This window comes from Onthophagus taurus, chromosome 8 (genome assembly GCF_036711975.1).
Source record: "Onthophagus taurus isolate NC chromosome 8, IU_Otau_3.0, whole genome shotgun sequence".
NCBI classification, from domain to species: Eukaryota; Metazoa; Arthropoda; class Insecta; order Coleoptera; family Scarabaeidae; genus Onthophagus; species Onthophagus taurus.
In genome coordinates, this window is record NC_091973.1 from 3,685,637 (window position 1) to 3,703,729 (window position 18,093).

At 35.2% G+C, this 18,093-nt stretch overlaps 1 protein-coding gene across 1 annotated transcript; it reads right to left on the bottom strand.

Annotated features, from left to right (window-relative positions):
• Positions 1-754: 754 nt before the first annotated feature.
• LOC111425520 (ras-specific guanine nucleotide-releasing factor 2-like) lies at positions 755-13,892 on the bottom strand. The gene is given in 16 exon segments (XM_071198582.1): positions 755-1,872; positions 1,923-2,403; positions 2,463-2,813; positions 2,865-3,151; positions 3,232-3,527; positions 3,571-3,732; positions 3,780-4,478; positions 4,526-4,741; positions 4,800-4,902; positions 4,958-5,083; positions 5,134-5,763; positions 5,903-6,050; positions 6,660-6,766; positions 6,828-6,953; positions 9,478-9,680; positions 9,790-13,892. Coding segments are annotated over 16 exon segments (4,191 nt in total). The 5' UTR covers positions 9,806-13,892; the 3' UTR covers positions 755-1,632.
• Positions 13,893-18,093: the final 4,201 nt, after the last annotated feature.

An 18,093-nucleotide genomic window follows, 5' to 3' on the forward strand; every position in this document is an offset into this window, starting at 1 on the left:
GCTCAGTGATTAATATTATATCATTCTGAAACCGGTCTTGATATTGTGGCGCCTCGGCCGCAAGCGGGCTCGGCTTTATCAAGTAAATTTGTAGATCTTTTGACTAATTTATTAATCCTGATATTGTAGCACCTCGACCGCAAGCGACCTTGGCTCTATCTAGTAAAATTATAAATCTTTTTACTAATTAAGCCAAGGTCGCTTGCGGCCGAGGCCCAGTGATTAATATTATATCATCATGAAACTGGTCTTGAAATTGTGGCGCCTCGGCCGCGAGTGATCTCGACTCTATCAACTAAAATCGTAGATCATTTACTAATTAAGCCGAGGTCGCTTGCGGCCGAGGCTCAGTAATTAATACTATATCATCCTGCAACAGGTATTCATATTGTGTTGCCTCGGCCGCAAGTGGTCTCGTCTTTATCAAATAGAATTGTAGATCTTTTGACTAATTAAGCCGAGGTCGCTTGCGGCCGAGGTCCAGTGATTGTTATTATGTCATCGTAACACTGGGCTTGATATTGTAGCGCCTCGGCCGCGAGTGATCTCGACTCTATCAACTAAAATCGTAGATCATTTACTAATTAAGCCGAGGTCGCTTGCGGCCGAGGCTCAGTAATTAATACTATATCATCCTGCAACAGGTATTCGTATTGTGTTGCCTCGACTTCAGATTTTTGGCGAACACTGTATTTGAACAACAAAATAGTTTTAAATGGAAACTGTAATTACGTGTTTTGAATAAAACAAGATATTATTTGTGAATATTTTTATTGTAACATTACATATATATTTCCATAATACAGTAATCCAGAGATCCAGAAACAGAAACGTTTATTTTTAATTTTCTAACATATATATATATGTGTATATATTTACGGATATTAATTATGAATAAAATTTGGAGAAAATCTCAACAGATAGACAAACATTTATGAAAAACATCGATAAAATTGTATATTTTTAAATATTGTCAGATATTTACGTATAACCATATTAAATAGCCGTATTCATCAATCCATTTCTGCCATAGTTAAATCTGAAGATGAGTGCATATTGTCTTAACAAGTACGTATGTTTTTTGTTGTATTTAGGAATTAAAATTGGTTAAATTTAATTTAAATTTATAAGAAAAGGGTAAAATTCCCAACGATTGTCATTAAAACCTTCTAGAATTATCTTTTATATTATTAATTAATATTCATTAATCGTTATGATCATCAAGTTATTTCTCTACAGTAAAGGTTTAAATTTCAAAAATAGACTATTTGCCATTGACAAATAGCTAGTGTCTTATTTATTTGAGGTTGTAGAACATCGAAAATATATAATGATCCATATGGTTTAGGATGGTCAATTGATATGTCAGGCTTAAACATGACAGACATCCCTACCGATAAACTTTAAACATCGTTAACAAGAATAATTGAACATTTTCATTTTTTTTTAGTTTTTTTTAATTTTTTTTATATCTACTTTTTTAATTTCATTATTACAATTAATGGAAAACGACGAAAACATGATATTCATACGATATGCAACGTTTAATTTGTAATTTCAAAAAGATGAAAATTTCAAAAGCGTATATTTATAAATAGTGAATGAAAAAAGTTATTGTTAAATAATTATTACTTAGTATTGAGATGTGGAGCGTCTTTTGAACGATCGCTTCCAAGGAATTGATGGCAAAGAGCTTATAGTTGCTTGACTTAATCTCGCCACCCTCGGTTCGTGTTGCAATGATATTTTATAAAGTTCTTCGTCTGATAATAAAGTTGTGGTATCCAAGAGGTAATTTACAACTCTTGGTGCAAGTTCAATTTTGTAGGTCGTTTGCTGGAAGTGACGTATTTCCCGTATTACGTGTGCTATCTAAAATTAAATACGTTCCCAATCATTTCATAAATAATCGGTTTTCTTACCATCCTCATTTTTGAAAAATTAACCAGCCCGTCTTCGGTTATATTCGGAGTTCCTTCCTCGATAAACGCTAAATCAGCTAAATACAATCCTAAATATGGAACGCATGGAGGGTCACAATGATGTATAGCATCTCTTAAAGCCCTAAATCTCCCATCGCACGAAACGATCGCTTGGAGTTTCTCGATAGTGTATCTTGTGGTTTTCGAAACCTTCTCCCACGTCTTTTTTAATCGAAAAACATAAGTGTTGGTGAATGCGGCCATTATTTCAAGAACCCCATTGTAATTATGTAAGCATCTTGAAATGTCTGCTATTGCCGTCCATTTTTCGATAGCCGCCACTCTTCCACTTACGGAAGATCGTCGTAAGATTTCTGACATTACCAGACGAGAAACGTCATTAAAACGTTTCGTCATCAAACATATATTAGGCGCTTTTATCATCCTATTTTCTTTTATCCAAGCTTGATGTAGAAATTCTCTACAGTTTTTTTTATTTATAAGAAAATTTTTGATTTATGCTGTAATAAAAATACTTACTCGCAAGAGATGGATATGAATATCTTGTGCTCGATATAAGCCAGTTGTTCGGCGATTTCTAGAGCTGACAGAGTTTCAATGCTATCAATAAAACACTGAAAAAATAAAAAATTAATTGATTAAATTAATAATATTTAATTATTTACAGCTGGAAGACTAAGCAACTCCTGAATCGTGGTTGATTCTTTCGGAACGTCTCGTTCAACGAGTAGCTGCACTAATTTCGTTGCAGCTTTATATTCAGGTTGACTCAAGTTGGTACTAAAAATGATCTCATCTAAAAACTGGAGTGTTTTGTACTTCAATAAGTCGTTCTTTTCGAAATCTTGAATATGTTTTGATATCCAATGCCTAAAATTTTTTAATTATCCTATTTGGATTTAATTTTTATTTAAATTTAACCTTAAAATGTTTAAAACTCTCATGGTACAAGCTGTGGCGATGATACTTTCTTTATGTCTCGTTCTGATAACCGATTCTTCTTCCATACTTAAATCTCGTGGAGTTGTGGAAGCTGCAGTAGCTACAGCGAAAGCTCTAGCAGTTTCTGAAAAGCTACTTCTTCTATTCGTGGGATGCGATGATGTTATAATCACGCCAGCTCGGGTATATTGAAGCATCGTTTCTGATTCTAAGATGTATTGGGGTATGACACCTTCTTGAGTTGATCTTCGCTTTTCGTAGTATCGCTAGATTTTTTTTAAGGTTAAAAAGAAGAAATAATAATTATAGATCTTACCCTGACGAAACTAAAACTCTCTCTCCGTCAACTAATAGCGATTCTCGCAGCAAACTCCAACACTGTATTGGCGCACTTCGACGCGGCTGTTTGAGCACGTTCAGTTGGGGATGAAAGTGGTGGTTTTATGTCTTCAACTACTTTAATACTATTGGGGTCGCTTTTTTCGTCTTGTTCTTCCTTATCTTGACTTTGATCCGCTGAATCTTTTTCTGGTGATTTTTCTAACAACGATCCTTCCGGCGATTTTTCTAATAATATTTTCAACGATTTTTTCTGCGCCTTTTCTTGCTTCTCAGTAATTGGTAAAAGATTAAAATCTACGACTTCATTAAAAATGATTTTTATCTTCCAAAAACATTAACTTACCGGGATTCATAATTGAACTTCGCCTTCTTGAAGTGCTGGGTCCTGAATTTTCGGAATAATGAACGTCTATGGAAACTCTTATTTGTGTGGAGATGTTTTTTTCGGGAGTTGTGGGGCTAATTACGTTAACTTGAACTGCTTCTTCATTGGGTTCTTCTTCGTCTAAGAATCGCGAATTTATTTTTGTTGGATTTATAATAATCACTTACATTTCTCCAAAGTTCTTCTGCGATGCCCAAATACTCTTGAGTCGTAACTGTGAGATCTATCGCGTTCGGAAGATTCGGAGTAATAACCGGAAACGCTACTGGCTCCGCTAATTCTTCGGGGTGTGATGAGACTGCTCCTTCGTCTACCGTAATAAATATTGAGATTCTCGTCGACGGTGTCGAGATCTTCTTGGGACAACATTGTACTCATAGTTTGAAAATCGGTGTTAGAAAAGATGTTTTTCAAGGTGTTTAGTAATGTAATTGCATCGGTGAAAATCCTGTATGTGAGGAGGAAGGTGTTCAGGAAGTCGATCGATAGGAATCGCAAATCGGCGAGCCGTGCAAGTAATTTCTCAGATGTAGCGTAACGAATTTGGGGAACTTTGCATGAATTAAGCGTTCTGCTGAATTTGATGTCGTCTTCGTCATCGAAAAGTTTGTTGTCGTTCTTAACGCAACGAGGTAAGCACACCAAACTAGTATCGTGAATGGCCGGTTTCAAGATATCATTTCTGGAAATATTTTCTAAACACTGACTAATGTCTGATATCCAAGCGAGCTTTTCTTGTCTCGTCGGGGAAAGTAAATGTACGACGACGGTGTCATTTTTAAGTTTATTAGTTCCTTCTTCCACTAAAGTAACTATTAATTTAAAATCACAGTTGTTGTACTTGTTTCTTCGACCGTTGGCGTCACCTAGAAAAGCTCGTTAAACCTTTCGCCGAGAGGAAAAGCTTTATTACCGTTGCAGCTATCTTCACACGGGTCCTCGATAAGCTCGACGTCTTTTAAAGCTATTTTGCCGATAATCGGCACTAAATGTAGCCTGCCGCTATTCGACCTAGTTGTAATAATCAGATGATTGGAAAATAGGAAACATTGACGTATGACTTCCTTATCACATTTGAAGTTCACCTTGATCTTACCACTTCCGGCGCACGGTACCTGCACTAACGTTCCTATAAGCAGAAAACTGTCACTAGAATCAAGAAGGATGCACTAAAGAAGATTTTCAACCCTGTCTGATGTAAATTTGGTTATTATCCAATAATAAATCACACCCTTCGATGATCATCCGTTCCACCGATAGGTTCTTCCTCAAATTTTCTGTTTCCGACACCTGCAAGATATTCCTATTGTTTTTTTTTCAATCGGTAAAGATAGATTTTACTTACTTCGTCATGCATAATCCTCGATAATTCTTCAAGTTGTTGCTTGGCTTCGCTCAACGTTTTTGACTCGACATGTTCGTGAGGAGTGTGAGCGATGATTTCTTGAAGTGTGATTATGTATCGAGGAATCTAAAACGTGGAGTTTTATAAATTTTTATCACCTCATGTGTTTTAATCACCTGATGCATGGGGTACGTTAAAAATGTTTCCAATGTTCTTCCTCGGCAAGCTGGCTTCTCCTCTAACCTTTGCAACAAGCTATGAAAGGCCGTATTTTGTTTCAATCCCGTGAGCACCTGTATTGAGTAATGATGATTGCGGACGTATTCTTGATATATTGTCAGCATTGGCAATAAGATAGTAAAAAGATCCGCGAGGACTAAATTAGGCCAGTTGTCCACGCGAGAAGTTAACCCTTTTAAAAATATCTGATGAAGGAATAAGACCGTTTCGCAGTTGAGAAAGATTGCGCCTATATCATCGTGAGAACAAGGAGGTTTTTTGGATGAGGCCGCCATTTTTAGTGGTCTCATAAAGCAGTTTATTAAGATCTCCAATTGATCGACGTATTCCTCTTCGGCTTCAAGCATTTGGAAAACTAAACTGTTTCTTTTTCGCATAATCTCCGCATGCGGACTTTTAATGTATTGTTCAACAATTTGTTTCCATCGCCTTCTGCATAACCAACCTCTGAAGAAGCTTTGTACCTTTTTTATTTTACGAAGTTCGGGAGAATTTGCGCCCGACCTCGCCATATCAGCGGGAGTTTCTGTCGGCATCAATTTAAATTGCCTTCGTAGATTTATCATCTACGGTTATAAAAATGAAATTTGTTGAAATACAATTTTATTGATGAAGGAAGTCGAGCAATCTAATTTGCACCCAGCGGGAAGCTTATAATGTTATGGGTACAAATAAGTCGCTCAAATCCGCAGGAAGTTTGCTTACTTCGACTTTCAATCTTTTCACTTCTTTATCGAGGTCCTCGCATTCCTTGGCGTATCTCCATTTAGTTTTCTTTTCCAACTCGAGGATTTGAACAAGATGTCGATGCTTCTCGTCCAATTCCTGATTAGCCATTTTTAAACCGTTGTAGCTGAAAATAGAGAGAGAAAATTTATCGCCGCGTTTGCGACGCAAACGAAAGGGACAAATCGATGTGGTAATTTAGTAAATGCACTGGATAGGATGTTCCTTTTGATCCCTTTTAATTACGTCCATCCAGATACAAAGCATTTTCGTGCCATTTTCGCAATTTTCAGTAATCCGAGCTGCGAGTAAACTAACGCTACTGTAAATATAAGTACTTTGGATCTAACGGTCTGAATATCTCGAAATGCAAAACGCCCACGTAACCTAGACACCTTCATCTGCATTGACCCGGAAGTTTGAATTGGCGTTACATTCTCGGAATATCTAGCTAAAGGAACATCAAAGGGCGATTTCGGACATAGATGCAAATGCAACTAGTCACACGCAAAATAACCTTTCTCGTAAATATTAATACTTATCGACAATCAAATTAACTGAACGAATCGTTGCAGGTATGCAGCGCGACCTCTCCGGAGGATTACGTATACAAGTTAACTTTACCGCTAAATAAGTACCGAGCTTAAGAAGCAGTTAATAGTTAATGGAAATTCAAAACCACAGGAAATGGAATCAAAACGACTTCCGACCAAACAAAAATAAACACTTCACTTACCCGACTTTCCTAATGGCTTGCAACCACTGATCGCATAACATCTCCGTAGTTGCCTTCAACTCGTAACTTCTAATCGAATCTTTCAGGAACGATATTTCTATAACAAACTAAACAATAACATTTCAATTTCAAAACATTTTGTTCCACCCTGTATTTATTCTTTTTTACCCCATCATCTACGTATTCCGTTTGAGAAGTACTCGGACATACAGTTCTTTCACAATAGCAACCTTCCAAGAAAATAACTCCACATAGGCGTTGATCTTCTTCACTTTCATAATAGAACAGCATATTCTGTACATATTAATATATATAATTTGTTTGATTGAGCTGTCACAGCAAATATCGTGATTAATGTTGGAGATATGACAAAATGTTATTACTCATATTATTTATGATATAAGAAATAATCTCGGCTGACTTCGAAGACGTCGGCCGCTCCAAGCATGATACTTGGAGATTATTTCTTCCATAAACTGCAAGCAGGATAGCCGCGCTAAGTATTTTTCATGATATATGACGTAATTTCGGCCGACTTCGAAGACGTCGGCCGCCCCAAGTATCATGACTAATACTTATTTATGGGCCGAGATTATTTCTTCCATAAACTGCAAGCAAGATAACCGCGCTAAGTATTTTTCATGATATATGATATAATCTCGGCCGACTTCGAAGACGTCGGCCGCTCTAAGCATGATACTTCGGGCGGCCGACGTCTTCGAAGTCGGCCGAGATTATTTCTTCCATAAATTGCAAGTAGGATAACTGCGCTAAGTATTTTTCATGATATATGATATAATCTCGGCCGACTTCGAAGACGTCGGCCGCCCTAAGTATCATGACCAATACTTATTTATGGGCCGAGATTGTTTCTTCCATAAATTTCCGGTAGGATAGCCGTGCTAAGTATTTTTCATGATATGTAATATAATCTCGGCCGACTTCGAAGACGTCGGCCGCTCCAAGCATGATACTTGGGGCGGCCGACGTCTTCGAAGTCGGCCGAGATTATTTCTTCCATAAACTGCAAGCAGGATAGCCGCGCTAAGTATTTTTCATGATATATGACGTAATTTCGGCCGACTTCGAAGACGTCGGCCGCCCCAAGTATCATGACTAATACTTATTTATGGGCCGAGATTATTTCTTCCATAAACTGCAAGCAAGATAACCGCGCTAAGTATTTTTCATGATATATGATATAATCTCGGCCGACTTCGAAGACGTCGGCCGCTCTAAGCATGATACTTCGGGCGGCCGACGTCTTCGAAGTCGGCCGAGATTATTTCTTCCATAAATTGCAAGTAGGATAGCTGCGCTAAGTATTTTTCATGATATATGATATAATCTCGGCCGACTTCGAAGACGTCGGCCGCCCTAAGTATCATGACCAATAATTATTTATGGGCCGAGATTATTTCTTCCATAAATCTCCAGCAGTATAGCCGTGGTAAGTATTTTTCATGATATGTGATATAATCTCGGCCGACTTCGAAGACGTCGGCCGCTCCAAGCATGATACTTTGGGCGGCCGACGTCTTCGAAGTCGGCCGAGATTATTTCTTCCATAAACTGCATGCAGGATAGCCGCCCTAAGTATTTTTCATGATATATGAAATAATTTCGGCCGACTTCGAAGACGTCGGCCGCCCCAAGTATCATGACTAATACTTATTTATGGGCCGAGATTATTTCTTCCATAAACTGCAAGCAGGATAACCGCGCTAAGTATTTTTCATGATATGTGATATAATCTCGGCCGACTTCGAAGACGTCGGCCGCTCTAAGCATGATACTTGGAGATTATTTCTTCCATACACTGCAAGCAGGATAGCCGCGCTAAGTATTTTTCATGATATATGATATAATCTCGGCCGACTTCGAAGACGTCGGCCGCCCTAAGTATCATGACCAATACTTATTTATGGGCCGAGATTGTTTCTTCCATAAATTTCCGGTAGGATAGCCGTGCTAAGTATTTTTCATGATATATGATATAATCTCTGCCGCCCCAAGTATCATGACCAATACTTATAGGTGGCAGAAGTCTTCGAAGTCGGCCGAGATGCTTCTTTCCATAAATTTCAAGCAAAGACTTGATACCATTAACAACTTACTACAAATTTTCATATTATCGTATTTTTCTCGATATTTCTAAAAGATTTTTTGAAATATGCTCCGAATCCCAAGTGTTTTATCATAAATATAATACTTAAACATTTCTTCTATAACATTTAGTCATATCTCCACCAACAATCAAGATATAAGCGTTGATGAAATTAGTGTGATAAGGAGATTGGTAATAGATCCACTAAAATCTCATAGGAGGCTTTAAGGATTAGCTACGTATTAGGAATTGAGCTTAATAATTAATATAACGGGTATAAAATTTTGTTTATAAATCCAATAAATCATCGTGAAATATGACATACATCAAACGAGATCTATTACGTCGGTAAATACACAGAGTATATGCCCTATTGAGTTTGTTTGTTATTTAATTACGAAGTATCGGAGTTCAGACCAGCATATTATAGGAATGGGAAAGCAAATTATTGCATTCCAGCGGGTTTCAATCCGCGAAATCATCATCGAGGTAATAAACCGTCCCCCGTGTTATGGAGTATAACGAAGTTGAATGCTAACATCTATTTATGGGATGAAATACTATTTATTATACATTTAGATTTTGTTTATAAATGAAATGTTTAAAAGTTTTTAAACGTAAGCATTATTGATTTTGCGAATATGTGCACAAAACCTATTCCTGGAAATGTTTATTAAAAAGCTTTTCGACTGTCGATTTTTGTTAACCTACCTGATATAAAATGAAATAACGCATCCTCCACTGCTTTTGATCGGCAGTCCTTTTATACAGGTATCCTTTCTGAGAATTGTCCAATTTGGCCTTTTCGGAAAGACGCATCAGCACCTTCTCGTTGATATGTATCTTCCCGGGACGTTGGGCAAACATTGTGAAAGCTGAATGGAAATGGAAACCAGCGATGCTACGGAAGAAAACTTGGGAAAAAAAAATTATGTTACGTTTGCTACTGTTAAGTATGCAGGAAGGCTTCTATTTGTTTTCAATGTTGACGGGTGTAGACAATAAAAAGAAAAAGAAACGAACCTCTCCAAATCGCCATTATAGTCGATACAATTTTACAGTTCAGCGTCGTGCAGTTGAAATTGAATTCTCTTTATAAAATCCCTCTGTATTCGAGCTAAATACCCCGAGGCGAGCGAAAATTCGTCCGTTGTGCCCATTGTTTTCAGTTTGAATGGCCGTTGCTCCGTTAGCAGTTATCGGTTTTTTTTTTCACTTTTAAAACCTATATTTATATCTCGTAATATATTTTAATACTTTACAACATTAATAATTAATATTACATTAATAACTCGACATTACATTATTATAATGCACATTATACTTGGATCCTTGTAACCTTATACTACACCCGTACGAAACTTTAAGATTAACATCTCGAAATTAAATATCAACCAGCAAAGTTGAGGGTGTGCAAACTTCTAAAGTAGATAACTTCCTATCGTCCTGAATTAATATTATAGCACTTAAGACAAAGACCTTGTGTTTCTAGTTTAACAATAAAATTTTTTTTTTTTACAAGTTTTTACTTTGTTATAGAAGTTTTGGGAAATTTGACACAATGTACAGAATTGAGTTTCAGGGCCAATTTTTGTTATTACCATTAATAAAGCTAAAAGATCTTCGTTATGAAACAAAGTATTCGTCGGAAAAACTGTAATGGATAATAAATCCATAGAAAATTGGAAAATATATATTGCATGTTTTGGCTAAACATATGACGGAGATTGCCAAGCCGAATGATACATCCACTCAAGTCTGGTTATAACAAATAACGGCGTCTTCGCTGCAAGCAACCTCGACAAAACTTATTATTAGAATTGTTTCATATGGTAATAAAACTCTTGTGATGTTAACTAGTCTATAAAAATGTGATGACTTGGAACATAGCAACATAAAAGTATTTTAAAAATCATTGTTAGAAACATCGTATAGTACAGTGTGTTAATTAATTATCGTACCCGACGTCATCATTGCAAGTATGCAACCAATAACGCGATTTGCGTATTGCAATACGAATACTGTACTGTTGGTTGCATAAAGCAAAGTTGAGGATGCGCAAACTTCTAAAGTAGATAACTTCCTATCGTCCTGAGTTAATATTATAGCACTTACGACAAAGACCTTGTGTTTCTAGTTAACTAATAAATTTTTTTTTTACTTTGTTATAGAAGTTTTAGGAAAATTTTACACAATGTACAAAATTGAGTTTCAGGGCTAATTTTTGTTATTACCAGGTGTGAACCAGTTAGTGATATTACTTTGATCTCCAGTAATATCGATGTAGATAAGTTCAAATCTATGCTATATTCTGATAGGAAACTAACTGAGTTGATATCATCAAAACGGATGTGACAGTAACCATTAATAAAGCTAAAAGATCTTCGTTATGAAACAAAGTATTAGTCGGAAAAACTGTAATGGATAATAAATCCATAGAAAATTGGAAAATATATATTGCATGTTTTGGCTAAACATATGACGGAGATTACCAAGCCGAATGATACATCCACTCAAGTCTGGTTATAACAAATAGCGGCGTCTTCGCTGCAAGCAACCTCGGCAAAACTTATTATTAGAATTGTTTCATATGGTAATAAAACTCTTGTGATGTTAACTAGTCTATAAAAATGTGATGACTTGGAACATAGCAACATAAAAGTATTTTAAAAATCATTCTTAGAAACATCGCATAATACAGTGTGCTAATTAATTATCGTACCCGACGTCATCATTGCAAGTATGCAACCAATAACGCGATTTGCATATTGCAATACAAATACTGTACTGTTGGTTGCATAGAGCAAAGTTGAGGATGCGCAAACTTCTAAAGTAGATAACTTCCTATCGTCCTGAGTTAATATTATAGCACTTACGACAAAGACCTTGTGTTTCTAGTTAACTAATAAATTTATTTTTTACTTTGTTATAGAAGTTTTAGGAAAATTTTACACAATGTACAAAATTGAGTTTCAGGGCCAATTTTTGTTATTACCACGTGTGAACCAGTTAGTGATATTACTTTGATCTCCAGTAATATCGATGTAGATAAGTTCAAATCTATGCTATATTCTGATAGGAAACTAACTGAGTTGATATCATCAAAACGGATGTGACAGTAACCATTAATAAAGCTAAAAGATCTTCGTTATGAAACAAAGTATTCGTCGGAAAAACTGTAATGGATAATAAATCCATAGAAAATTGGAAAATATATATTGCATGTTTTGGCTAAACATATGACGGAGATTACCAAGCCGAATGATACATCCACTCAAGTCTGGTTATAACAAATAGCGGCGTCTTCGCTGCAAGCAACCTCGGCAAAACTTATTATTGGAATTGTTTCATATGGTCATAAAACTCTTGTGATGTTAACTAGTCTATGAAAATGTGATGACTTGGAACATAGCAACATAAAAGTATTTTAAAAATCATTGTTAGAAACATCGCATAATACAGTGTGTTAATTAATTATCGTACCCGACGTCATCATTGCAAGTATGCAACCAATAATGCGATTTGCATATTGCAATACAAATACTGTACTGTTGGTTGCATAGAGCAAAGTTGAGGATGCGCAAACTTCTAAAGTAGATAACTTCCTATCGTCCTGAGTTAATATTATAGCACTTACGACAAAGACCTTGTGTTTCTAGTTAAATAATAAATTTTTTTTTACTTTGTTATAGAAGTTTTAGGAAAATTTTACACAATGTACAAAATTGAGTCTCAGGGCCAATTTTTATTATTACCAGGTGTGAACCAGTTAGTAATATTACTCTGACCTCGATGCATCGTACGCGTATGAATATACATTGATGTAGGAGTTAAAAAGAACATCTCGAACGCAACTCCAGTAATATCGATGTAGATAAGTTCAAATCTATGCTATATTGAAAAAGATAGTGTAATGGATAGTAAATCCATAGAAAATTGGAAAATATACATAATGAAAAATTAGAAATCATTGTTAGAAACATCGCATAATACAGTGTGTTAATTAATTATCGTACCCGACGTCATCATTACAAGTATGCAACCAATATCACAGTATTCGTATTGCAATACGCATATCGCGTTATTAGACACTTGTGCAAAAGTTACAACCATATAATATTTCATCATATTTCTAAAAAATGCATACTATGTTAGTAATAATACTAATAGAAGTAGAATTAATTGATATTAAATTAAAAATAAAGATCATTATAAATTAATTAATTTCTAAAAGTTGAAATAACGTTTTTGCACAAAATTCCCGAAAATTTATATAACAAAGTAACTTTAGTAAAAGTTTTAATAAAGTGGTTTTAGTGGTTTTGAATAAATCTGGGTCATTTAAAATTAATTCTCGGAAAATTGAGAAAATAAGTTTCAATTTGCTATTAAATACGCAAGCATCCTCTGTACAAGCAAGATAATTGCAAGTTTAATTGCATGTCACAACGCCCTGTTCTTTGGTGCCGTTCGCCAGCTAGGTAATTTTGATCAAAGTATATTTTTAGCGTAAATTAGTAGAACGTAGATTCATTGTTACGCCCACACGGTGCGGTCATTCAACGAATTATTTGTGCACAATTTAATAGTATCATGGAATTAAATAGCTGAACCGGAATGAAAGGTTTTGCAAAAATAAATATCTGCAATGTCTTGTTGCAACAAAATTCATACCATGTGCGTTTTCCACTTGTTGAATTTAATATAATAAAATATGTAGCGAATAACTGCGAAATTTTGTTTTAAACAAAGTTTTATTTATTTATTGCCAAAATTTCCTTTTTGTTGTTTAACAAACAATTGAATACTAAAAGTCCCGATTAATTGATTTTTTTTAATTGAATTTTATTTGTTTTACAAATTAAATGTTGTAAAAAAATGTTTGATATTTAAACGTCTTACCTTGTTATTCTTTTTGCGTGATTATTTGCGATTTGACATCGCGAGTTGGAGCACGCTGGTTGAGATGGGTTGGGCTACTGACGACGTGTCCTGCAGGAACATGTACCTGGAGCGTACTACTGGAAGACGGTATAACGCGGACCCGCATCGCCTATACTGTCCTACGCTTGCGTACTTGTTGAATATTTAACAAACAGCCAAACATTAATCGATAACATTTCTTCGGCACGCTCACCAGCAACAAGTAGCAGCAAGTCCACTATACCCATCGGCGGTTGTTCCTTTCTCCCACTACATTCCACAAACTAATTGAAAAATTCCGTATAATTCTTTAAGTATTCTTATTTGCTATCGTCTCGTTTTTCTATCTCGGATTTGTTTTCCTTTTTGCCTTTTTTTCTGTTCTCCGACTTTATTACGATCTTCTTTTAAAATGTTCATCATCTTATCCGTATTTATTAAAGGAGATGATGGAAATCGAAACCTGTTGGATACCGTAACACGATCTTATTCTCTATTCACTCGACTCCTGAAACGTAATCCTTCTATTGTAGGATTTAAATTTTCGCGAACATAAGACGTTTCTTTTCAAATTTACTTGAAAAATTTATAATAAATACCATACAAACTTTATCGGATTTTAAAATTTTCTTAGAATCCCTTTATCTACATAAATCTACGTTAAAGCAGATTTATTTCAATATGAGGGGTAATTTTTTTTGTTACTTTATAATTTTATTTTTTGAGGAAACTATGTCATGACGTAAGAACCACCTAATCAATAGCAGGTCTCAGCAAGTCATAAGCTCCCTCTATTGGGGCATGAATACATCACATCCTTTGTTGAAACCTCCCAAAAATTGATTACAAAATTTGGTTTTTTTAACTTTTTTCTTTTTATTTTTTTTAATTAAATCATAATTAATTAATTAATACATATAATTAAGTATAAAATAATTTTAATAATCCAAGTTTTAATCTAAAATTTTTAATAATTTATAATTTTTTAAAATTTTAAGTTAAAAAATTGTTTTAATTTAAAAATTTTTTTGAAACAACCCCGTCATCTTTGCAAGGGGGGTTGAACTGGTTTATTGATTTTTATTTAAGCGAGCTGTAAAGTACAAGTGGGGTAGGTTTCGTTTTTTGTTTTATAAAAAATTTAGTATGGAAATTTATGTAAAGAAATATTTAAATTCTGTTTTTATTTAGTCCTTTTCAATTTACCTTTTGATTTTCTTTAACGACACTCTCGTAAAGGGGCTTTAAAAAATGTATTTTTAGATCCCCGGTTATTCCAATAACGTTTTACGATACGCTCATAAAACTAAAAAGTTGTTTACAACTCAAGTATCGATCTCCATGTACGCGTGTACATATTGGACGACCACGTTTATAGTCGAAACCTAATTGCTACGTACAAAATCAACCCCTTCCGTGGTTTACTTTTTTCTTTCAACAGATGGAGCAGCGTTCGTTTATTTTCGATTAATAAACACCCGGTATGAATTTTTCGTATGTTTTTCAATGATTTAGTGTTTTAATTATTTCTGTTTTGTTCAACAATGCAATATGAAAACAATTTTGTATGAAAATATAAATTAAAAAAAATAATAAAAGTGGATTCAAAAGCAATGAATCAATATAGACATATACTGGTAGTATTACATGTTTCTACGGGGATAAAACGAAGTTGGTAATAGGTCGAGCTGAGCAACAATCCATCATATCGTCTCGCGAATGCAACCGAGCGGGGGTTTATAGATTTGTTGTCACAGGACCTGAGTTACAAAGAACATTAACCTACATGTTCAGCGCATATTACGTTCCTACGGTATTGCGCGCCCGCTAAGAATTTATTTATTTGCCTTAAATAATCTTTTCCACCCCTTTCCTAATTAATTAATTCGTAATTTATTTCATATTACTTTATATTAACTTCACACAAAATCGCCCTCCCCCTCAAAAGGTTTATATTAAGCGAGAAACAATATTCTTCCTTTATTCTACTGCCAGAAAATGCGAGAGAAGATAAATTAAACCTTAATGACAGTATTATACCGGACGCCGGGTTACTTCCTTAGTGGATGGATTGTCCGTCCAGGATTTAATCCGAGCACACTGAATTTTCCACTTTTATTTAATCTATCCATTTAAAAAATTACTATTCGTTTTTAGTTTTATTACCACTATCATCAACAATCCTATCCTATTTATATGTTAACGAGATGTTTCAATAAAGAAATTTATTATTTCCATACAAATAATATCTAAAAAACGAAATGTTATTTGTAATAGATTTCACCAGATGGCGTATTAATAATAATATGATTTCAAGAACAGGCCATATGAAATTTCAGGAAGATTCGTCCCGTTCTCCAGTTCTAGTTGCCGACCGACAGATATAACTCGAAATAATTGGCGGAAATAATGAACATTATGGCGTTGCCGAACAATTTTTTTTCTGGAAAACTTCTATTCAGGTCAATTCTACTCAAATTGAATACACGATGATTCCGACTTAGAATTTATTTTCACTGTACTATTCACAGGGAAATTGTTTCTAAAGTTGAAATGGATTATATTGTACAGGGTGTCCCATCGGTTGTGCAAATACACTGTTGGAAATAATTCACGAGCACACCCTATATAATCCGAATGCGTAAAGATAAATCCATAATATTACTTATCGACTCTATACTCTATACGCTGCTCACGGGGGATGCTCTCGCTATTGATCAGATGACTGATCTATTGACTCAGCAAAGTAGTACTACTTTAGTACTACTTCCATACCAAATTTCATTACGCTAGACACACGCGTCCAGATTATACAGGGTGTGCTCGTGAATTATTTCCAACAGTGTAATTGGTAAAAATATTAAAAATGCCAGATTTTATTAAATCGATTGATTAAAATTTAGACGTAAAATTAAAGTATAAAATAAGTCTTAAAGTGATACGATTGGATTCTACTATTATATTAATGACGATATATATGCAGAAAGTATAACAACATCAAATTATAACAAACGGTCGTATAGATCGACATACTTCGTTAATATGATTTAAAACGTATCCCTGGACGAATGAAACAACAAATGGTGAAATTTACCTCGTTATTGCCATAACAATAAACAACAAGGGTGGTGTTAACGGTGTCCGTCCGATTAATAATGAACCGGGGTGAAATAATATAATTAACGTTTTATTGTTAGTATTAACGGTTTTCATTGGTAGTTGAGTCGATAAAATAAACAAAAAGTAGGAAGGAAAATTGTGAAAAAAAATGGAAAGAGTTAATTGCTCTCGGCGCTGGTGGAAACAGTCAAAACAAAGGTGACAGAGTTGGACTTTTAATCTCGACCGACCGAACAAGGGAAACACGAAGCTCGCGTTTACAAGAGGGGGTCCGGAATTAAAATGGTGTCCGGTGACGTGAGTTTCCTTCCATGAAGAATTTCCAATATCGTGGTCGTCAATTAATTAAAACATTTCATTTCCGTGAAGTATCTTTCTTTCAAGTCGGATCGATCCCCGTATACCTCAAGCAACTCGTTCGAGCTTGAGCTTTACGGTTATAAACACTACCGATACGCTGCTAATGTATATTCATAAAGACATACGCTATATATAACGACAATAGAATTTATTTGCATAAAAATTGCTACATTTGCGTGCGTGCGAGTAACGTCGACCGGCGAATAACTGCGTCAGTCGACGTTGTAATTAGATTTTACATTTTAAAAATACCGTCGCCGCGCCCGGCGATTTTAATAACTACCCGAGCCTTTCCAAAGGCGCGCGCAACTCGTTTATCTGATCGCGAAACTTCCGCAATATCCCATATAATAATAATACCTACGTTTCCACTTGGAAAATCGGGTCGCGTCCACTCTCAAAATGTACACAATCTCACTTTTTAAATATAATACCACTCTAAGAAATATATGTATTACTTACACTGTGTTAATTAATTATCGTACCCGACGTCATCATTGCAAGTATGCAACCAATATCACAGTACTGGTATTGCAATACGCGATTTGCGTATTCAGGTGTATTCAGTGTGATATTGGTTGCATACTTGCAATGATGACGTCGGGTACGATAATTAATTAACACATTGTACATCTTGGATTTTGCACCGTCAGAGGATGTAAAAAGAATCCATGAAATAACAAACATATTAGGAATGCGTGTCAAAAGTGCAAAACTGGACCAGCGAATGCACTAAAGCCAAAGAAATCCCGGCTAAATGTTTCAACTGTGGAGAAAAGCATCCAGCGAACTGCCGACGATGCATTGTGATTAAGGAACTACAAGCCATCAGGAATAAGAAAGCAACAAATTCAAATAAAATGCCGAAAAAGCGAGTGGTGAAACTGCAGAAAAAACTGTAAGTTCATTTTTTTCGCTTTATCA